The sequence below is a fragment of the Natrix helvetica genome (assembly GCF_964273705.1).
Source record: "Natrix helvetica genome assembly, chromosome: 1".
Lineage (NCBI taxonomy): Eukaryota > Metazoa > Chordata > Lepidosauria > Squamata > Natricidae > Natrix > Natrix helvetica.
This window is the reverse complement of record NC_138548.1, coordinates 180,288,949-180,312,726: the sequence shown is the minus strand read 5'-3', so window position 1 is coordinate 180,312,726 and position 23,778 is coordinate 180,288,949. Positions and strand designations below refer to the sequence as shown.

General features: G+C 36.8%; 1 protein-coding gene across 4 annotated transcripts in view; it reads left to right on the top strand.

The window, feature by feature from the left end:
* The window catches only part of SATB2 (SATB homeobox 2), a 139,749-nt gene that overhangs the window by 66,992 nt on the left and 48,979 nt on the right, over positions 1–23,778 (top strand). For all 4 annotated transcript variants that reach the window (XM_081934814.1, XM_081934815.1, XM_081934813.1 and 1 more), the window contains exons 6-7: positions 2,376–2,478; positions 8,363–8,835. In XM_081934814.1, the coding sequence (XP_081790940.1) occupies positions 2,376–2,478; positions 8,363–8,835 (576 nt within the window). The remainder of the gene's footprint in view (positions 1–2,375; positions 2,479–8,362; positions 8,836–23,778) is intronic.

The following is a 23,778-nucleotide window of genomic DNA, read 5'->3' as shown; positions in this document are numbered from 1 at the left end:
AACATTAGTTATAAACTGAATATTTTTCCATTTATATCCTCTGCTATGCATAAAGACTCAGTCTTTCTCACTTTTAACTCTAGATAGGTTTGATTCCCTGGCTAAATGTGCAACAATTATGTTACAGTATTTTTGAAATCTTGAATACCATCAAGATTTCAGTGTAGAGCGCTAAAGAAACAGTAAACTAAATTATTGTGATCACACTCTATGGCTGCAGAAATGCTCCTTGGAAGATGGTAAAATGCAGGATGGAGTAAAGATTTTTTTTCTTTACTCTTTGTAAAGCTTTGAAAGGATAGTGTTCACAGTTGTGCTGAGCATCAAGGAAATCAAGAAATCCAGGCAGTTCAAATGAATATAAAGGTTTATTGCAAGCTTAAGCTCCCTACAAGAATCTGAACCACTAATGGTTAAAGCAAATTTGGCGGTTTATAAGAGTCAATGGTGGACTGGACTTAGATTTCCTGTGGGCAACAAAGGGACTTGAGACTGAGGATGTGTTTGACCTCTCTCTCTGGCTCAGCCTAGTCATCTCCTACTTAAGTCTGGATAAAATCCATTTGCAAACTAGAACAACTAGATACAAGGACAGTTTCCCCCTTCATGCCATCACTGTACTTAATTATTAATTCCCACAACAGTCAAACTATTTACTAAGACTGTATTACTATTATTCTTCTCATCCTTCCTATTACCTATCTCTTTCTACTTATGACTATAACCTTGTTGCTTGTATCTGTACGATTATATTGTTATATTTCGTTCCTAGTATGATTTTGATTGCATATTTAGTATCTTCTGACTATCACTAAGTGTTGTATCTTATGATTCTTGATGAATGTATATTTTTATGTACACTGAGAGCTTATGCACCGAAGACAAATTTCTTGTGTGTCCAATCATATTTGGCCAATAAAGAATTCTATTCTGTTCTGTTCTGTTCTGTTCTGTTCTGTTCTATTCTATTCTATTCTATTCTATTCTATTCTATTCTATTCTATTCTATTAAAAAACTTTTAAAAAGTGCCATTTCAACTTGTTTTAAGGGTAAATAAGTGAGAAGTGGCTGGAAATCTCAATATCTTTTTTAATTTTTACAAATGAATACTTGAATCAGGACCATGGTACATGAGAACAGAAGTCAGGGATTTTTTTCATGCTCTTGTATTATTTAAGCTTAGTTGAGATGCAGGTTAGGAAACAATATAGAGTATACTACATAAATAATCAAATGAAAATAACCCCAAACTGTTATTTCTCTTGATTTGTGAAATTTAATTAAAAATGAATAAAAATGACTACAAGCCCAAGAAGCAAGAACAGTTGGGGATTTCCCATCCCTCAGATGCTTTTTGCAGTTCTTCAATTTCAGAACTTTCATAGCATATTTATATGATACTAAATCTTTTAAACTACTTGTTTTGTTAACCTTTTTGTGCATGCTCTTTCCTACTCCAAAATGCATACATTACCTTCTGAAACTAGACTCCATAAAGAATAAGGAATAATTTAGATAATAAAAAATACACTGAATCTGAGCAGTGCAGCAGCAAAAAGAAGAGTTATATTTACCATAGCATATCCTGTGCAATTTAATTCAAACTCTGTGCTAGATGATAAAAAGTTTCGGCCACTAATGTCTATTTTCAGGGATTAAAAATAAAAGTACAACCCTTAAATATAAGTTTTCAGATAGCTCTGCTTAATTTGACAAGTAATATTTTTAGTTTCTTCTGCTCAGAATAGTATAGCAATTTGTTTCCTATATGGATTTTCACAAAAAGATTAAAGACATGTTTCTATAAATATTATCTATTTAATGTATTTGCTTAGCTGTTGTTCTTGCAAGTAGAACAGATATTCCCAGATTCTTGCAAGTAGCACAGATATTCCCAGATTCCTGGCTGTGTGGTCCCTGTTGCAGTTGGAAGCAGAATAGAAACATCTGAAAACTATTATTTGGATTATACATGCTATAGTATCTAATCTTACCTTTAGGATCCGGTTCCTAAATCACAGTTCTTCTCACCCTTTGTATTCCCCAACGTGACACAGCTTTTACATACTTGAAGCATAAGGATTCTTTAGATAATACCCAATATAAATTAAAGTGACAACTGGAATAAACTGTAGACACATGGATTTGCCACAAAATTAATAGGGAAAGTAAATTTCTTCAGTTATATAAAAGGAAAAATGAAGGTAGTCTTAGGATCTATCCAATAGTTTTTGTATATGAATACATTTTAATGTTTGTTTTTGTCACTTAAGAATGAATGAATGATATATTTTCAACAATATTACTTTCTTTTGGAAGAAATTTGATTATTTTCTATTTAGAATTTATTTATTTCTCTTTTTTCTTGTTTCAGAGTATGATATCATCCATTGTAAATAGCACGTATTATGCAAATGTGTCAGCTACTAAGTGCCAGGAATTTGGAAGATGGTATAAAAAGTACAAGAAAATTAAAGGTAAATTGATTGTAATTATCATTCAATGCCAAACCTTTTAACAGATCATGAATACTTGAAATTTGTTATTCTAAAATGATCAAGATGTGCTTACAAAGGCTAGTTTATATAGAGTGTCATCAATATTTTCCCAGATACAAAGATCTACTTTGGTTGAAGCAGTTTCTCTATGATCTTCAACAATTTGTATAAGTATTGTATCTCAAGGTAAAGAAAGGAATATTTCAAAAGTGCTTTATACAGTGAAAATACAATCAAAGGAGCTAAATAGCTTCAAGGCCGTTTATGGATTGTTGTTACTTGTAAGACAAAAAGGGAGAGCATTCTTACTATGTTCAGCTGTGGTGTAAAAGCACCTTCAAACATTAAAAAGCTCTTCCTGTAGTCCTAGAATTGCCATTGCAACCACCAAGTATTTCTATCAAATTATGGTTTTCTACTTCCGTTCTTCATTCAATTTTTAAAGCTTTTCTTTTTCTCCCACCCCTCACCATTTTTTAAAATAGGTGTACAGTTAATTGTTAAATATAGAAAAGCAGAATAAGACCTTGATTTGAATTAGGAGGTCAAGGATCTAAGCCCAAAGAGTGTTCTGGATAACTATGTGATGCTGCTAATTAGATTTTGAATTTAAAACTCATTGGGAATGTGTGTGCATGTATATGTATGCATGTGGGGCAATGAAAGATTACAGTCTGTGTGAAATAAACACAAGCTGCTTTAACATGGTTCATATAGTGTTGATTCTTTAGCTACAACAAATGGGAGGAAAACAGCAATGAAAAAATCACTATAGGTATACTTACTGAAAAATAAACAGAACCCAACTTTATCATCATCATCATCTCCAGGAGCTTTTGTTATACATTTTGTTTACATATTGTCTCATTTATAGTAGTTATAAATGAGAATTGACTTTATATGTAAGATGAAAGTTTCAATTTCGGAAACTATTTTAGTGTATTCCTGTGGATTTAAAAATAAGAGTCAAGTTATGAATCTGGTCAGCAAGATCAGCCATCATTCAAGGTCAATCCAGTTGAAGCAACCACTGTTGTATACATATATCTTATTTTTTGTTACATTAAACTAATTGTAAAAAAGCTATTCTAATTTAATATTGCAAATGGAAAATAACGAAGAGCTTCAAAATCATTTTATTGGCATTTCAGTTGAACATAATCTGCTCTGTGAAATGTGTTTCTGATTTATCCACTAATGTCTCTTTTAATAAAGCAGTGGGAACTAACTGGTTCCTTCTTAATCAAAACCATGAATTCCTAAACATAAGCTATGAGATTTTGTTACAAGTTGCCACATACAGATCTCTTTGGTCAATCCTTTCCCCTCCTGTTCTGTTGAACTAAACAAACAGTAAAATAATTATACATACAGAAAGATCAAAGTAAATATGACTAATGCATAGCAAAAAATTTAAAAACTTTCTGAAAGAAAAAAAAGCATTAGGTTGCAGAACATATATTTAATGTTTAAACAAATATGAGAAACTGAACAATCAATATTTGATATCATTAGCAACAGATGTAAAAGTTATATGCAAAGAGAACTTGAAATAAACATGCTCAGGTTATAGTTGTGGAATCCATTACATATTCAACATTACTATTATGCTTAGCTCATATCAACTTTTGTCTTTATATCATTCAGGCTTGCATTTTGTATTGGTGAGATCTACATCTATTGACATATAAGCTTCTAAAATTTGATTGCAGTCCATTAAAATTGATACTAGAAAAAATAATATAGACTGTATCATTTTTGGGATTACTTGCTTCCTTGTAATCCTCCTATCATTTCATTTTCCTTTGCCTTTTCATAATTTGTGTTTGAAATTTTATATTGTACATTTATAAGGAAGATTTATCTTAGCAATTAATAGAACTTTGTAATCATAATTATGATTACAATAATTATGAATTATAAACATAGTAAGAATAATAGCAGTGAAATTTGCAAGGCAGAGGAGTGTATATAGAAAAAAATAAATATGAAATCTTAGTTATCTAGGCTTTCATTCATAACAGATCAATTTTACCATTGTTGGGAAACACCCAGCCTGCCAAGAAGGAGGGCTGGAATTAGCCTGGAGTCACCACGCAACTGCAAAAGGGCTAGGATCAACCTTCCCCCTCCCAATTTCCTTGGAGTTTTTTCTAATTGTTCCTAAGAGTAGGCTTCAAGACTGGGGTGATTCCTGTGTTATAGGCAGAGCATAATAAAGTAGTTACCTTGAATTCTGCATGTTGTTTGTACCTGACAACCATAAACCAATTGAATCTGCACTTTGAGGGGTGAAATCAGACCCATCAATATGTGCTCTGTAAATTACTTGTATGAGGTGTGCCATAATTTTTTTTGCTACCATTTATGGATACAGAAAATATCGCTTTATTTTAATATGTAGCTGATCAAATGTAATATCTCACTGAGATACGCAGCACATCCCTGAGCAGACCGGCAATAGCAGCAGCTATAACCCACCCCTGACATTGACGTCTTCTATAATTTATTTATTTTTTATTATTTATTAAATAAATTATATGGCCACCCCTCTCATGGAAAGTAAACTTGGGTGCTGCATAGCAATCATTGTTTTATTATATATAGTACCTAAAATATTTTGTCATTTATGTATCCTTTGTTCTGCCTTTCTTTTAGTAAAAAAGAACAAAGTAAAAAAAAAGAATGAAAGAGAAAAGAAGAAAAAACAAAATAACAATACAAGGGCTTTTGTATTAATTTTATAGAAAATATTTTCAATGAAGGATGACACTATCTCAAATCAAATAAAATCTTTATTATGGGCATAGCTAATGTAAAGCATATTTCATTGTAATCATCCACACATAATCCAAGTCTGTAAGCAAATCCTTCCGAAATTTCAAACAGCATCACTTTTCTCTTTTCTGTATTTTATAACTTTGAAAGTTTGTGTAAATGAGACCCATTGCATATAATAAGGACTTATGTGGTATGGGCTGTAAAAAGCCAGATGACCACAAGATAGCAGCAAAGAGCTTTTATTGTCACTGGTTGTCTGGATTTTTGAAACAAAGATCTGATAGTCCTAAGGTAATAGTTCTAATTGTGATCTGTTTATAAAGTTCTATACAGTAGGCTAAATTCGATGTTGTGAAATGCAGCTTATGCTATACATTCCTTTGGGATATGGGAAAAAGAAGAAAAAATCAATTCTGCCAATATTTCTTTCAAAAGACAATGCAATAGGGTTTGCTTCCATGGAAGTTTGCAGAAGATGCAAATTTAGTGATAGGTAGAACTAGAACTCATGGTCTCCCAGATCCTACCCTGGTGTCTTAACCACTATACCAAATTTGTTCTCCGTGGCAATATTAATAGGCTTAAAAACTAATTGTAATCCTGAATTATTGGTGATCAATGTTTTATGAGGCAACTCTATTTGTCATGGAAACTGATTCTTGAGTTCCCATTAGTGGGTGGCTGTTATTTTCCTACTGTGTTTGTAAGCTTTTTATAAATATCTGCTTGGCCATTTTTGATATAGAATTATGGATAAGGTAGGGCTTTGATCTGATTCCGAACTTGTTCTTAAAAATTACAACTACTTTCTAAACAATTAATATATTAATGTGAAAAGTTGACAGAAGTTGTATAGGAGCTACAGTGATCTTCATATGAGCTCTAGATAATAAGATTTACTGGAGAATTAGTTGACTGATATGTACTATTTTGAAAATAGATTTTCAGCAGATTTGCAGGAATTCATTTTAGGAAGCCAAATACTATATTGGAACTGCCCTCTTGGGCACACAAATCACAGATGTGCAAATAGTTTTCCTGGTCAGAGACCAGACAGTAAATAACATTGATAGATGGTTGGGGTAAACAAGAAGTTAAGTGTTGACTGGAAATAAGATTTCTGAAATTACCTCTTTGCTCATAATTGGGTTAAGTGGGTTTTGATGAAAAGAAATAAGTAATTAAGATAATCACAGTTTTTAAATAAATTACCCACATGAAAAGCACCTCCCATGCTCTAGAATAGTTCTAGGAAGTCAAGACTGGTAATTAGAGAGTCGCTTGACAGTGAGAGGGGCGGCATATAAATTTAATAATAAATAAAATAACATACTGTGTATCTTTATCGACTGTCTTCTAGAGGCTTGTAAGGGTATTGTAATTTTGTTTTTCCCAAATGTAATGAAAACTAGCTACAGCTATACAGTATGCAATGTATATATGTTTTTCCTGGTACTGCTATTCTGCATTAGTTAGTAACGATAATATTAATATTTTTGTAGGATTATATAGACTGTATCAGGAGTTCAGTTGGTATAGAAGCTTGGCAACAATAATTCCACATTTATTTAGAATTTTTCAAACCTTTAGGTACAGTTTTTCCATTATGACTCGAATAGCTACTTATTATTATTTTGAAATAATAAAATTATGGGGGAGAAGGCAAGAAGAACCATAGTTTATGATTTTGTCCTGTTATACCCTGTTTTGAGTTGACCAGGGTATGCAAAGTGAAAATGAAACAAAATAAAGCAAAACAATAAATGAAAAGTTTAATTGGCTTAAAATTTATAAATAGATGCAAATGTTTGCTTCTTGAATTTGCTGTTGAAAGAAGCCAAAATATTTAAAATATTATGTAGTATTTTATTGATACGATAAATATTTCAAAGCTAGGTATCTACATTTAAGATTTACATAACCACTTAGGAATGGTATATGCTATCAAGGGCTTATTTAAGAGAATCTCTTACAATATTTGTTTGTTTATTTTTTATTTGATTTTAAGTCTGCCTGACTCTTTAATGTTCTCAGTGGCTTACAGTTAAAAACAGTAGTTGAATGTACACTGAAGTAGTGAATTGAAGTTCTAAAAAAAAAAAAGGGTGTATATCCCATAACTCATTTGGGGGTATGAATTTGACCCTGTGGTCTGCTGAAGGGATGTAGTGTTTACACAGCAGTGATTTGGCTGTACATATGTCATGGGAGAAAGAATACAAGTGATTTCAAGTGTTTCAAGTGTTTACGAAGACATGGTATGAGAAATGATGATATTATCAACAGCAAATAAGAAGGCAAGACAGTATCAGCCATGTATTTTTTTCCTGCATATAGTTACACATACATAGATAAACACACAACATGAGTTTATGGGATAGAAGAACTAAAGGTCCCTGCGTATGCAAATGGCCATGCAAATTATACAATATAATATTTTGATTGTTTCTGTGCAATGACATTTAGAAAATTTAGAGATTTATAAGCAATGTGTCAGTAGTTAAAATATTAGGGTAGAACTGAGTAAACCCAACTTCAAATCCACTGTCACTAATAGAAGACTTTGAGCTGATCACTTTTCGCAATCTAACCTGACTCCCAAGATTGGAAGTAGAATTGTTATGTATCTCACTTGAAACTTGTGGAAAAAGGGCAGGATATAAATGTACATATTTCTGAATGAATGAATAAATGAAATAAATCCTAATTGAATGTAAATATTTGGGGACTTAATATTTGAGTTTACCAGTGCAACAATAAAATATTAGCACAATTATTTGTTGCTTGGTTTGGAAGGCTGACCCAATGTAAAGGACTTGGGTTCTTGAATTATTTGTTGCTTGGATTGGAAGGCTGACCCAAAATATTGGACTTGGGTTCTTGAAATTCATGTAAACCTTACTACAAGTCAGATTTACAAAGGATGAACATTATTAATTTAATTTAGTGTAGAATATTGTGCCAATATAGAGCTGGCATTAAAGTGAAAACAGCTTAATGCAACTCTATATCTGTTTACTTGTAATCCTTGATATCATTTCAAATTGAAATGAAAGTATATATTTATTATTTATTTTAACAGTGGAACGAGTTGAAAGAGACAACCTTTCAGAATATTGTGTTCTTGGTCAACGTCCCATGCACTTACCGAATATCAACCAGCTGGCAACTTTGGGCAAAACAAATGAACAATCTCCTCATGGTCAAATTCACCACAGTACTCCAATCAGAAACCAAGTGCCAACGTTACAGCCAATCATGAGCCCTGGTCTTCTTACACCTCAACTCAGCCCGCAGCTTGTAAGGCAGCAAATAGCAATGGCCCATTTGATAAATCAACAGATTGCAGTAAGTCGGCTCCTGGCTCATCAGCATCCACAGGCAATTAATCAACAGTTTCTAAATCATCCACCTATCCCTAGAACAGTCAAACCAGAACCAACAAATTCATCAGTGGAAGTATCTCCAGATATCTACCAGCAAGTCAGGGATGAGCTGAAAAGGGCCAGTGTCTCCCAGGCAGTCTTTGCAAGAGTGGCTTTCAATCGCACGCAGGTATCATATTTTTTTTTATTTAACTGAAGTATTTTATTCAATTATTCTGTTAAAAAAGGCTCTTTAAAAAGCACATCAAAAAGACAATCTCTCTCATTGGGTTTTTCACTTTAAATGAAATGAAACAAATGAAAAGTAAAGGAATAAGACACTTCTCAGCAATTTAATTGCATTTCTTCACTCCACCTTGCAAAATTGAAACAATGCATTAACAAAAAACCCAACTATTGTATAACATTTCAGAAGACTATGATATAGTGCCTTCTGTCCTTATATTTTTAAAATAAAACTTGTATTTTTATGCGATAGAAACTGAATCCAAATGATTGTGGAAAGATGGAAGAAATAGTTTAAATTTCATTCTTTCGTCTCCTTTTAGAAACTGGTAGAAAAACAATTATCCCAATTATCCCTTTTTGAACTTAATCTATTAAATTCTTATTAAAATTAGAGAATCAGACACTGGTGACCTCATTTTCATTTGAAATTTATTGATCTATTAACTTTGTAATGGTTTTAAAGATAAAATATCTCCTTTTTTCTGCTTGATGAAAAGAGGTCTGCTTGAGTATATTTGAGATGGAAGCAAACAAACAAGCAGGAAAATTACATCCTGCAATTTACTTCTACTGTTCTGACTATGCACAGAAGCATATTTAACTTTGGATTTTTAAAACAATATTGCAAGAACTACAAATCCTTTGTGATTACTTCCTTAGCAGTACCCTTTTAATTATGGAGCATTTTGGGCAGCCAGTAACATTGTTTGCCACATAGACAATAAGAAGAAGCAATTCCATTTTAAATTGTTTTTATCAGATTTTAGTAATAATTTGTGTCTGGAACTCTGCACTTTGATATGGCCCAAGGGCTAATCAATAAAGTAAACTGAACTGAACTGAGAACCATATTTGTTAATTTCCAGATGGTATATAAGTGCCATAATACTCATACACTCATTGATGAATTAATTCCATAAAACCTGAAAATTAGAAAAAAAAAATTGGCTGAAATCCTCTCCTTTTAGTATCATGAGTTTCTCAGTTCACTGATTTTGGAACTTAATTTGGCCTTGGGAACTTATTATTTCATGTTGAATTATTTTGTCATGATTGAATGTTTTAAATATTTTCTGTAATTATTGTACATAATAATTTAATAATTAAAATGTGCATGGAAATATGTATTTTTTCAGAAGAAGCTGTTATTCCATCATTGCCCTGACTATAAACAAGGGAGCTTACCAGGGCTGGGGGGGGGGGGGGAGATATCACTGTCTTCTTTTTGTAGTCTTCCTGCATTTTCCTCCTTCCTTTTTTCATTTTTTTCTTTCCTCAAAATTTTTTTGTAAAGGGAAATGATGAAGAGTTCTACAGTACCTTTTGTTTGGTAATGGTAGATGCCAGGAAGTATTGTCTGAACATAAGAAGGAAACAAGGAGACCAGTGTGGAGCAGAGTGGTCAGACAGGAAGTGATTAAGTGTTTATGTGAAAACAGTTTGATGTACTTTCATTTCATTTCTCTTTCAACATTTTTCCAAGGAAAGGGCGTGGGAAGTTTGTTTAGGTTTGATGAAATGCATAGTTCTGTTCTGATATATGTATATATATCACTTTTGGCATTAATGGAGCACAATTGAATGTGAAATTCAGCTTTACAAAATAGTGCGCCATAACTTCTTTCTTGAAGCTCAGACCATTATAAGAGTAAAGTAATGAAGCAAAGGTGGAGATTTCATCTTGTACTACAATTCACAATGAATTTTTGAGACACTGTTACATTGGAAATTTCATATTGTATGGCAATTAAATAAACTAGCAGCATATTTTCAATATTTCATTTCTCCAATTAGAATTATAAGATGACTGTATCTAGTAAAACAAATGTCCCTTTTAATCAACATGATTATATTTTCAAGCTGGCCTTGTGAGTGTCAGTAAAAATTAACAGCAGAATACATGAGTATAGCCTTGTTTATGTTGATTTTAGTTTGAAAAAGTATTTCATCCGCTTGGATCATGCATCTCTTTGTGTATATAGATATTGTTCTATTTCACCCTCTATAAAGCAAATATAATAAATGTTGACAAAATGTAGACAATAATATATTTGAAGTTGACCCAAAAGATAAGCAGTTACATTTGTAGATCTTATAATATTGTCATTAAATTAGTCCTTATATGTTTTAGTTTCTAAATCCGTATAGACATATTTTTCAACATATAGCATATTGTTCTTTAATGTTTGATTTGAAGAATGCTTTTTCTTGATAAGTGACTGACCTACTCAGCTATTTGAAACATCTTTTGTCTTTTGTAATGAATCCCTTTAAAAGAAAATGTTCCTTTCAAAATTATTGTGGCTAATGATTAAGTAATACCTCTTTCTGAAATTATATTTCAGAGATTTACAAAAACTTGGGTAATATTATCCCAGCAAGTTATGAAAAAGAGGAAGAGAGAGAGAAAGAACAATGTCTAAATAAAAATCTGAATTTTCATAATAAATGATGAAAAGGATCCAAAGCATTCAAAGAATCCAACAGTATTCCCTCTTCCAAAATACATTACAAATAATAAGCATTGTGATTTTATAAAATAAAGCCAACTTGGAATACAACTGCAAAGAACCTCTTGGCTATGCTTGAACAATATAGTTGATACATTCTATTAATATCCAAGTATAAGGACATACTCTATACCAATGTCCCACTGTTTGGGATGCCACTGTTTGACACACTATCTCTTCCTGCTGTTTTGTTTTGAAAAATGACAATGATCTGCTGGCACCACTTCAGAAAGTATTTCCCAAAATGGGTAAAAGTGTTCTTTTTTCTTTCTGTAATGATACACGTACTCATTACTCAACCATAAAGTACTGTCTTTAAAGAAAGCTTTCATCCTCTATTTTGTATCCTCTGCCTCATATACAAAAGGGAAGGGGAAAAAGTAAAAAGAGCAGAAAGAGAAAATTTCTAGCCTAGTTTAACTAGGAGGCCCTCCGAAAGTCGGAAACGCATCATTTCTGAACTTCCCATTGGCTCTTTGGGCCAGTTTTTTGCCCTCCCCAGGCTCTGGGGGCTTTCCTGAAGCCTGGGGAGGGTGAAAATGCCCCCCCGCCCCCCCCGCCCCCCGAGGCCTCCTGAGGCCAGAAATGGATCATTAACAAACTTCCGGTTGGCCCATTGTTCTCATTTTTTGTCCTCCCCAGGCTTCAGGAAAGCCTCTGGTGTCAGGCCTGTAGTTATGTTCTTTTTAGGATCTTTGGCCTGCCACACTTTCTTATAATTTTCTATGCTGTTTCAATAGTGTAGTAGTTGGGAGGGGGGAATAGAAAGGAGTAGGATTGTAGAATGGATTGTTGACATTCTTTTGTAGAAGCCAAGGTCATCTTTTGTCTCAGCACCTCGACACCTGGCCAGAAGAAGATGGGTGTACATGCCAGCGTGGAAGATGATGATTGGAACATGTGATGGATTTGTGGGTGTGGGGAGAGATCATGAACTTTCAACTAGGTGAACTTACAGGATGTAATTCAGAGTTGAAATTTCCATAGCCGTGCTAACATGCCTGTGGAATAAATTGCACCATTAAGGATGTTTTGCCTTGGACAATGATTTATTTCTGCATGGTATTTAGAACCCTAACATTATTTCAACTCTCTACTTTAAAATAATTCACTAGCTCCCTCCCCCTATCAAGGGGGAAGGGCTGGTGATGGAAGATCTGGTGATGGGGTCTCGGCATTCCCAATGCTGACCGGGACAGCGTAAATATCAGCGAAGAATACATGAGAAGCTTTTGGTGATAAGAAGCTGAGTGCGGAACTTCAAAGGCAATGGAATGCTGCTTCCAGTTTAATTGCATCAGGAGGAATGCAGGAGGAGACACGACAAGACGAAGGAAGGTCGCAGAAATATTTCTTCATCAAAATGTGAGTGCATGCTCCCCCTCCTTCCCCCCAGCTTGGAAACAAGGCTTGGGAAAAAAAAAACCTAGAACAGAGGTTTGGGCTTCTTCCAGACGGCAATAAATGAAATGACTTATCACCCTGCAACTAGATGGGAGAAAGATTCCCTTTCAAAATGGGAATTTCAAGGGAGGCAGGAAGAAGGGATTTTCCAGCATCTGTCACTTGCAAGCCACCACAAATGGGGCTGCAACCAGTAAATGAAGAAATTGGGCAGTAAATTGGGCTTTCCTCCCAGGACTTGGATGGAAGAGATGCTACTTACCAACTCCTTTGCCATCAGCATGGGGAAATGCTCCAAGCCAGCAGAGGGCACCTACTTGGCCCATAACTCATTCAAGCCAGCAAAGGGCACCTACTTGGCCCATAACTCCTCCAAGCCAGCAGGAGGGTCCTTGGCAGTAAAACCCCCTAGCCAGCCATCATTGGTTGAGCTGCAACCTGTGAAGCAGGCAACCCCGGGATGGGTCTTAACCCCAGGTCATGGATGGGAGGGATGCCAGTGGGCACCTGCCCTCCCTCAGCAGATGGCACCATGGCAGAAAGCTGGGCAGTGGCCAACCAAGGGATTGACCTCCCCACCGGTTCCAGTCTCCCCTGCAAGGCCCAAAAAGGTTCTTACCAGACCTTCCTACAGAGAAGAAATCTCCATGGAAGAAGGGATTACCAAAGCCAGGCCTGCAAGATGGGAAGCAGGACAAGGTGCATCTGCAATGCCCCAAAAGGTTCTTACTCCACCTTCCTACAGAGAAGCAATCTCCACCATGGAAGAAGGGTTTACCAAGGGGGCAGCTGCAAGTTGGAGAGCAAGGCAGTGTGATGAAACGGTTCCTGAGTTTAGAGATGTAACTAGGTTCCATTCCTCGTGGGGCCCAATTAAATGCCACCATTGTTGTCAACTTGGCCACAGAGCGTCAGAGTGCTTGGCTCCAGCCCCAATGCCACAAACGTGTGCACCAACCACCACGGCGGTAAAGAGAGGGTCCCAGATGCCACCACAGAAGAGTCATCTGGGCCAACAACCTCTGGAAGAGGATCCCCAACTTAAGGTGAGGAAGTGTCCTACCAAGGGGGAGGCCTCGGAAGAGGAAAAGGGCAGACATTCTCCGGAGGAGGATCCCCAACTTAAGGTGACAAAGAGTCCAACTAAGGGGGAGGCCTCGGAGGGGGAAAAGCCTAAACGACCTCTGGAAGAGGATCCCCAACTTATGGTGACAAAGAGTCCTACCAAGGGGGAGGCCTCGGAGGAGGGAATTGCCGAAGAACAAACGTGTGTACCAATTGGCACGGTGGTTAAGAGAGGGCCCCAGATGCCCACACAGAAAAGTCAACTGGGCCAACAGCCTCTGGAAGAGGATCTCCAACTTAAAGTGACAAAGTGTCCTACCAAGGGGGAGGCCTCGGAAGAGGAAAAGGGCAAACAATCTCTAGAGGAGGATCCCCAACTGAAGGTGACAAAGAGTCCAACTAAGGGGGAGGCCTCGGAGGGGGAAATGCCCAACCGACCTCTGGAAGAGGACCCCCAACTTCAGGTGACGAAGAGTCCTACCAAGGGGGAGGCCTCGGAGGAGGAACAAGGCCAGCCGTGGATGATTGGATCCAAGAGCCCAGAACCTACAGCACCTGCAGCAGAGAGCCCGAAACAGCCATGGGAAGAGGTCGCAATGGACTTCATCATGGAACTCCCAGACAGCAGTGGGCATAAAGTAATTTGGACTGTTATTGATTTGTTTTCTAAGCAGGCACACTTCATTGCTTGCTCAGGATTGCCATCCGCAAACGAATTAGCGAAAATGTTTGTGAAACACATTTATCGCCTGCACGGAGTACCCAAGAGGATCATTTCAGACCGCGGAGTCCAGTTCACAGCCAAGTTCTGGAGAGAGGTCCTGAGATCCATTGGGTTCACACAAGAACTGAGCTCAGAGGTTCGTCCCAGCATGAACGGTGCAGCAGAGGGAGCCAATCCGGTGGTGGAACAATATATCAGGTGTTTTGTGGACTATCAGCACGACAACTGGTCGGACTTGCTACCCTTCGCCGTAGTGGCGTACAACGATGCGGTCCACAGCAGCAGAGGATTAGCGGGTTTCCAGATTACCAGTGGCATGGAAGTTGTTGCCATGCCTGAGTTGCCTAGAGAACCTCCTTCTTTCATGTCTTTGAGTGAATGGATGGACATGCTAAACAAAGGATGGGAGAATACGAAGAAGGCTCTAGCAGTTGCGGCAGAAGCCTACCAGAAGCAAGATGATCAACGTCGCTCACTCCTAAACCCCTACTGTGTGGGGGATAATGTTTTTGTATCTACCAAATACATAAGATTAGAAATGCTTAGCAAGGAATTGGGTCCAAAATTTCTAGGTCCATTCCCAATAGTGAAGATAGTTAACTCAGTTACAGTTCAACTCGGTCTACCCAGAAGTCTAGGGGAAATTGACCCAGAATTTCATTGTAGCTTGTTGAAACCAGTAATTGGGTCTAACAGAAGAGCATCCACCCAAGCTCAATCTCCTCCTGTAGTGATGGAAGGGGAAACACAATCTGAGGTGGAAAAAATTGTAGATTTCAGGCTGAATAGGGGTTGCTTACAGTACTTAGTGCATTGGAAGGGTTACCCTTGGTCTGAAGCTAATTGGGTGAACAGTGGGAACCTAAAAGTGGAGAAGTTAGGAAAGCAAGTCAATGGGAAGTTTCCCGAGAAGTCAAGGGGTTCCCCTGGGTGGAGAAATGGTGGTTAATTTTGTTATGTTAACTTTTATGTTATTCTCTTTGCAGGAAACGTTTTTCTTTTGAGGAGAGGCCGCCTGTCAGGCCTGTAGTTATGTTCTTTTTAGGATCTTTGGCCTGCCACACTTTCTTATAATTTTCTATGCTGTTTCAATAGTGTAGTAGTTGGGAGGGGGGAATAGAAAGGAGTAGGATTGTAGAATGGATTGTTGACATTCATTTGTAGAAGCCAAGGTCATCTTTTGTCTCAGCACCTCGACACCTGGCCAGAAGAAGATGGGTGTACATGCCAGCGTGGAAGATGATGATTGGAACATGTGATGGATTTGTGGGTGTGGGGAGAGATCATGAACTTTCAACTAGGTGAACTTACAGGATGTAATTCAGAGTTGAAATTTCCATAGCCGTGCTAACATGCCTGCGGAATAAATTGCACCATTAAGGATGTTTTGCCTTGGACAATGATTTATTTCTGCATGGTATTTAGAACCCTAACATCTGGAAGTTTGGGATGAACTTGCAGTTGGCTTGCTGGGCCTGTTTTTTGCCCTCCTGAGGCTTTAGAAGCTTTCTTTCTATGTGTGCCATAGGTTTGCCATCATGGCTGTATGCCTTTTCTTTTTAAATTAGCTTTTCTATTATACAGGTAGTCCTCGACTTACAATTAGTGTAATTAGTTCAATTAGTGATGGTTCAAAATTACAATGACATTGAAAAATGTGACTTAGGACCATTTTTCAGAGTTACAACCTTTGCAGCATCCCCATGATCATGTGATCAAAATTCAGATGCTTGGCAACTGGTTCATATTTATGACAGTTGCTGTGTCCCAAGGTCATAAATATGAACCAGTGATCACCTTTTGCAATCTTCTGACAAGCAAAGTCAATGGGAAAGCTAGATAGACTTAATAACTGAGTTACTAACTTATCAACTGCAGTGATTCACTTACCAACTGTGGCAAGAAAGGTCTTAAAATGGGGCAAAATTCACTTAACAAATGTCTCACTTAACAACAGAAATGTCAGGCTCAATTTTGGTCATAGGTTGAGGGTTACCTGTATATATTTATATTTATTCATTAGATTTATATCCAGGGGTGGGATTCTGCCAGTTTGCATCAGTTCGGGCGAACGGGATGTTAATTTTGCATCCAGTTCACTGAACAAGTTATTGAAAGGACCAGCTGGCCCTGCCTACCCCACCTTCCCAGGAGTCTCCACGCAGCCTGTCTATCATGCCAGGTAAGTGCAGGGCCCGCACGGAGGCTCTGGGAGGACAAGAAAATGGGGCTCCCGGAAATCCAAAAACGAGCCTGTTTCCAGTCTCCAAAGGGCCTCTGGAGCCTGGGGGAGCCTGGGGGAGGCAGTTTCCACCCTCCTGAAGGTTCCAGAGCCTGGGGAGGGTGAAAAACAGGCCTACCAGAAGTCCAAAAATGGGCCTGTTTCCAGCCTCCAGAGGGCCTCCGGAGCCCAGGACAGGCCGGTACACTCTGCCTTTTATCCATCACAAAGTATCAGTGGGGGGAAAATGGGGCATTTCTCCTACATTTTCACTTCTTACACCCCCACCCCACTATGGTAATCCTTTAAATAAGACAGAAGATTATATAGGATGAAAATTAATAGCGTCAGGTGAAAATAATTGAAGTTAAAATTCTAAACAAGTGCAGGGACTTTTTTTTGGAATGTTGAACACATTTGGAATATTGAGAGAAAAAGAAAGTTGTAGATGCTTTCATAGCATGACTGACATATTAAACAGGATTTGCAAGAAAAGCAGCCATTAACCAGTATAGCTTCCACTCCTAGTTATCAGTTTTTCAAATCAGATTGGCACATAAGGCAATATTCTTGCAATACTAAGGATTTTTACAACAGTTTATAAAAAATAGGAAGAAGTGCTTTGATTTCATGGTTATGTTGGAGGAGGGAAGATTGCACCTTCAAAAGGTTCTGCAGGAAATAGATTCCTTAAATTTATTTCAGGCTGGTTTCAAACTGGGATATAGGAATGAAACAGCATTGGTTACACTTTTGGATGGGCTCTGGATGGGCGACTGCTTCCATTTTGGCCCCCTTGGTCTCTCAGCAGTCTTTAATTCCATCAACCATGGTATCCTTCTAGTGACAGAAACACAGTATTGTAGTGGCGTACTTCCTTGCTCTAAACTGGTTCCAGTTAGTATTTGTAGTGGTGAAGCCTCTAGGGTCATCTGTTGGCATTGAGTTAAATATAATTGAATGTCTACTGTATGTACACTGCCCAAAGCACAATTTGCAATTTATAAGGCAGCTTATAAATTATTTAAATCAGCAAATAAACAAATAAGCCTAAGGAAATCTAGATTTGTTTCCATCACAATAAACTGTAGAATACATTCCAAAACAATAAAACATGGCTAGATTGATTAAGATTAACAAAAGCTTAGCATGATTTCTAGATAGAGTTTGTATGTTCTTTTCTGGTGTTCTTCAGAAAACCCACCAGAGATGAATTAAATATAATGTAGTGATTGGAGTTGTGGTTTAATCTTGCATTTTCTTCACAATTCCCCTCTGTCATACAAGCAATTATTTTCTTTTCTAAAAATTAACAGCCTAATAAAGACAGTTTATTAAGCTAATGTAATAGCAGCATTTTCTTTGAGGACTAAAACATTTCATTTTAATATTAAAAATTGAATTTCTATCATTACACATTATATACATTTTATTTAAATCAGCTTGAATACTGTCATTCCAAGCCTAAGTAGGTATCTCATGAGAGATACATACGTTAAGCATTAGTTAAATTAGTTTTTAGGTTCTATCTCATACCAATATACGATAATTAAAATTTAAAATAATACCACATTGAAATGGCATGTTATGAAACATAATTATCTAAACTATAGGCATACAAGTGCACCCAGAATAATTTCATAAAAGTTACAAATCTGTTTATAGAAGATCAGAAACCATTATTAATACTGTAGTTTTATGCATGCTTATGCAGTAATCTCCGCTTACTTTATTGGAATGTTCTCCCAGGGAGATGTATACAGAATTGCAGCCTTACTGTTTCTGTTGTGAAAAATAACACTGCATAATATAATAACATCTTTATTGTATTCAACATGTTGAAATAGTTTAAATCCCTATAAAATATCACAATGTTTGCTGGGAGCTAAGAAGCATAGAAAACTAAAATAACCAAGGTAGTCTTTTTGGTTTTTTAGTTTTAACTCCTAATATACTGGAATTTAAAAGATAATTTGTGTTTTATTATAAATTATAATGATTTCAGTAAAAAGTATTTCCTTCTTGTAAGTTTTGCATTAATTAGGAAGGAAGGCCTCTCAAGGTACATTCTATATTTGTATAATGGGACACATTATATTGCATAGTCCTGATATGTTTAAAGAGTGACCTTGCATGCTAAGAATAATTATAAAAAAAAATATTGCCTGTTTGTAAAATTCCAAAGTCATTGCCCTTCAGATTTATTGGAAATATATCTCTTAAAAAATCCCATCTAGCATGTTGTCCTGAAATCTCTGGAGAGCACTCAGTTGCAGAAGCTGATGTATTGGCTTTATACATATGACTGTGACCCTTTAGATATTGTATGCACGTAGTGAAATAAACCAAAACAATTGTCACTCTTTGTTCTATTGACTGCCAAAATTTATTACTGTAACATTTTGAGTGTTTTTGTACTAAATCATAAATAAGAATCTAGTGTATTTGTTATCAATAACAAATAATAACTCATCTATAAAATGTACTCATTAGGAATTCCAGGCTGCAGATTTTTTTTAAAAAAAGAAACAGAATGGAATGGAATGGGATAGAATAGAATAGAATAGAATTACTTTATTTGGCCAAGTGTGATTAGACACACAAGGAATTTGTCTCCCGTGCATAAACTCTCATTGTAAATGCCAAATGACAAAATAATAATAACTGTAATAACAAAGTAATAATAATCATAATAATGATACCAGTGAGAGAAGATAGTGGAACAGATAAGAAAGATAATAATAATACAGCCATACTACATGGGTAACTATACTTAGACATAAGACAGTACTGTGGGAATTAGGTGTTCAGCAGAGTGATGGCACAAGGGAAAAAAACTGTCTCTGTGTTTAGTTGTTTTGGCATGCAATGCCCTGTAACTGCATGCCAAAGGGAGGAGTTGAAACAATTTATGTCCAGGATGTGAGGGATCTGTAGATATTTTCTCAGCCCTCTTTCTGATCCATGGTTCTTAATGAAAGCAGGCTGGTTGCAATAGTTTTTTCTGCAGTCCTAATCTGTTGAAATCTGTACCTGTCCTGTTTGGTTTCTGTACCAAACCAGACAGTTCTAGAAGTACAAATGATAGACTCAAAAATTCCTCTGTAAAACTGTATCAACAGCTCCTGGGCAGTCTGAATTTGCTGAGTTGAAACAGGAAGAGCATTCTTTGTTGTGCCTTTTCTAATGTTAGGAGTCAATTTCAAATCCTGGGGATTATACAGTAGAATCCCAAAATTTGAAAGACTCTACTGTTGTTCCTGTGTTGTCTAATATAGTAAGAGGTGGCAGAATAGAGGGCTCCTCTAAAATCCACTTTCATCTCTACAGTTTTGAGCATGTTCAGTTTCAGATTGTTCTGGCTGCACCACAGAGCCAGTTGTTCAACTTCTCCTCTGTATCCAGACTCTTCACCATCTCAAATGAGACCAATGACTGTTGTATCACCTGTAAACTTCAGTACTTTGTCAGTACAGAATTTGCACAGATTGCCTCTTATTTTTAACTGAGGTATGATTTCAGAAAAAATCCCAGTAGTTAATAGAACTCTCAAGGGTAAATTGATTCATGAGATACCTAATGTTAACTGCTTTATTTACAGTCACATTCTGTATTAAGTAGTGTACTTTTTCTGTTTGTTTTTATAATCATTTTGTAAAAGTCTTCTTTGAAATACTGTTGTTGAAGTTGGAAAATGATTCCTATTCAAACAACCAATTTACAAATGTAAATTATTTTTTTCCTCAGTGAGCAAAGACAAATATTTGATAAGTAAAAATTCATTTATAGGTATAGGTCTTCTTTAACCCAGAATTGCAGGCTATGCACTAATGCCCAGTTGTGAATGCTTAACTTCCATGAATTATGATACTGTAATTTTAGATATAGATTACAGCATCCATAATTGGAGCTCCAAAATTCATAGATTATCATAATAGATAGCCGGTTTTTAAAAATGTGATAAATATGTGTATATCCTATGGGATTCTAAAGCAAATGTGGGTTTCCATTCTCTGTTTCTACCCTTGGCAGAATATCACAGAAATGAACACAATCTTTAGCTAACTTCAGGCACTTCCTAAAAACAGTAATGCTACAGTTAGTCTGGCTGGACTGGTTTCTTTGCCATGCACCTGGTATATATCACTTTAAGAATAAATCATGCCTCATTAAATTACAATTAAATGAAATCATGATCATTTGTTTTTCTTGAAGAAGATGCTTTGCATATTGAAAGCCTAATTTGTTGCAGGTGAGAAAAAGATGAACAGATTATTTAGTATCACTTTATTTTTATTTTTATTTCATAATGCTGATTGTTGATTCATTTTTGTGTATACCAACTCAGAGCTATATGAATATAAACGAGGGCTCTCATGATACTTTGTTTTATTGACTTTGTTATCGCTCTGTCATTTATTATCAGCACAGTCTGTCAGAGCAGTCTATTCAGAACTGCATTGTAATAGATTTCCATCCTGAGGCATTTTCTCATGAACAGACTTTTCACATTTCATTGCCACCTACTTTTTACCATTTTCAGTAGTGTGCTGCAAGTTTTTTTCCTCACTTTTTGTATTCTTTAAATATAAAGAGTTGCACAGGACACCTTTGAACCTGATATTTGAAGCACTGTTCCCTTGATAGCTTAACACAGTGAGGAGTGCATGTGCATATAACCATTCTGCTCAGATTGCTTCAAAAGTGAGGTTTTACATAACCCTACTGATAAGACTGAACTGTTTTCCATGGGTTTAGAGTAGTATTTGGCTTCAATAAGATTATGACCATCTTCATTAGTTTTGCACTGGTATTTCAATATTGTGGCTTCACTTGTACTTCATAAGGAAATGGATCCTCCATGGGCTAAGCTGGGGCCGAGCTTCACACTCCATTCGCCCCCCACAAAAGCCATCCCAGAGCCACAATACCAAAAGCCCCTTTGTGCTGGAAAAAAAAGTGAAAAGCAGCTTCTAAGCCTCAGTGCCAAAATCCTCTTTGTGCTGTGAGTAGGGGAAGTTGGAAGCAGTCTCTTACCTTACTAAGGCTTGGGACTGGGAGAGACCAAGACCAGGTAGCTTGGCTTGGAAAGGTTACTTGCTTAATGAATTGTTATTGTCAGTTAGGTTAATAGGGCAATGGGGAATGATGGTATTGCCATCACTAAATGGTGCAGTCACATGCTGTTGTATTTTACAACTGTATCACTTAGCAATGGAATTTCCAGTCTCAATTTTGATCATAAGTCAAAGACTAGAAGATAATGGTAAATACAGTCAACATAGTGATCTCTACAGGATTTTAGTTTGTTATTATACATGTTTATTTACTGAAAGGAAACATTAAAAATTACCCAGTCAGTAGGCTTCCATACTACTGGATAGTAGACCAAAATGAAATGAAATAGTTGTACTCTGTATTGTACATTATCATTCAGCTCACAACAACTGAAAGAAAGAATCAAAGAAATCTGATTAATGATCTTTTTATATTTGAGAAATGGTAGTTGCTGGGTTACTACTGTATTAAGGGGCTACTACCTTGATATGTTAGGGATGCGGTGGCTCAGTGGCTAAGATGCTGAGCTTGACGATCAGAAGGTTGGAAGTTCAGCAGTGCAAATCCCTAGTGTCGCGTAACAGAGTGAGCTCCCATTACTTGTCCCAGCTTCTGCCAACCTAGCAATTCAAAAGCATGTAAAAATGCAAGTAGAAAAATAGGGATCACTTTGATGGGAAGGTAACAGCGCTCCATGAGCCTTCGGCATTTAGACATGCTGGCCACATGACCCTGGAGACGTCTTTGGATGGTGCTGGCTCTTCAGCTTAGAAACAGATATGAGCACCGCCCCTAAAGCCGGAAATGACTAGGATGCATGTGTGGGGGAACCTTTACATTTACTTTATCTTTATATGTTATTTTATTTGTTCATTACCAACATTTCTGATTGGTAAGAAATAAGGCCCTGGAGTAGGTCCAGTCATAGCCCAACCAGTAAAGTTTTTGGGTTCTTATTATTAATACTTTTAAAACTTGTTCATCATATGTAAGAAATTAGCACACTTTTTGAGAGTCTTTTAACATAGAAAACTGATATGATAATACTTTCCAAGTATATCTGAATTATCTGTTTTTAACATGTTTTCCAAGTTAGGTCTTGCAGAAGGAAGATTGTAAAGTAAACTTTGGATTTATGAATGCCAGATGCCTTAGGTCAGGGATGTCAAATTCAACGCCTGGCCAGATCCGCCTCGTGGGGTGCTTAGATCTGCCCTGTGGGAACTGGCCCACAGTGCCTCTGGCAGCGAAAATGTAACTCGCGAGGGCCACATGTGGCCCTCCCAGACTCTGTTTTCGGCTGCAATGACCTCCTGCTGCCCTCTGCCAGTGAAAACAGAGCTCAGTGAAGCCACATGCAGCCCCCCCCCTGAGTTCTGTTTTTATTGGCAGAGGGCGGCAGGAGGCCGTTGCAGCTGAAAATGGAGCGCTGGAGCCCGTTTTCCCTGGCAGAATGCTTAGGCTACCATAGACGCTCCCGAAATAAGTGACGTCAAGCAGGCCATGCCTACCCTAACAAAGCCCACTCCGGCCCCCGAGGTCAAACAGAACCCTGATGCGGCCCTCAATGAAATCGGGTTTTACACCCCTGCCTTAGGTGATACCATGGGCAATGTTACAATACACAGATTACTGTCTTTACCTCTTAGCAGAAACACATAACAATAGTTTTGCAGGAGATTAAAATGTTTGCCTAGGGCCCCCATAGTAGGAAGTGTGCTAATTCCAGCCCAAGTGAAAAGTCTAAGGTAATGGTCAATTAAGTGACTATTATTTTTTACTTTAAAAAAATCCAAACTACAAAAGAACGATATTGTCAAGTCACCGCATTTGTGTACTTTATACTTACAGTGTCCATACTTATACTATAAAGGACAGACCTTTGTTTCATAAAGCTGTTAT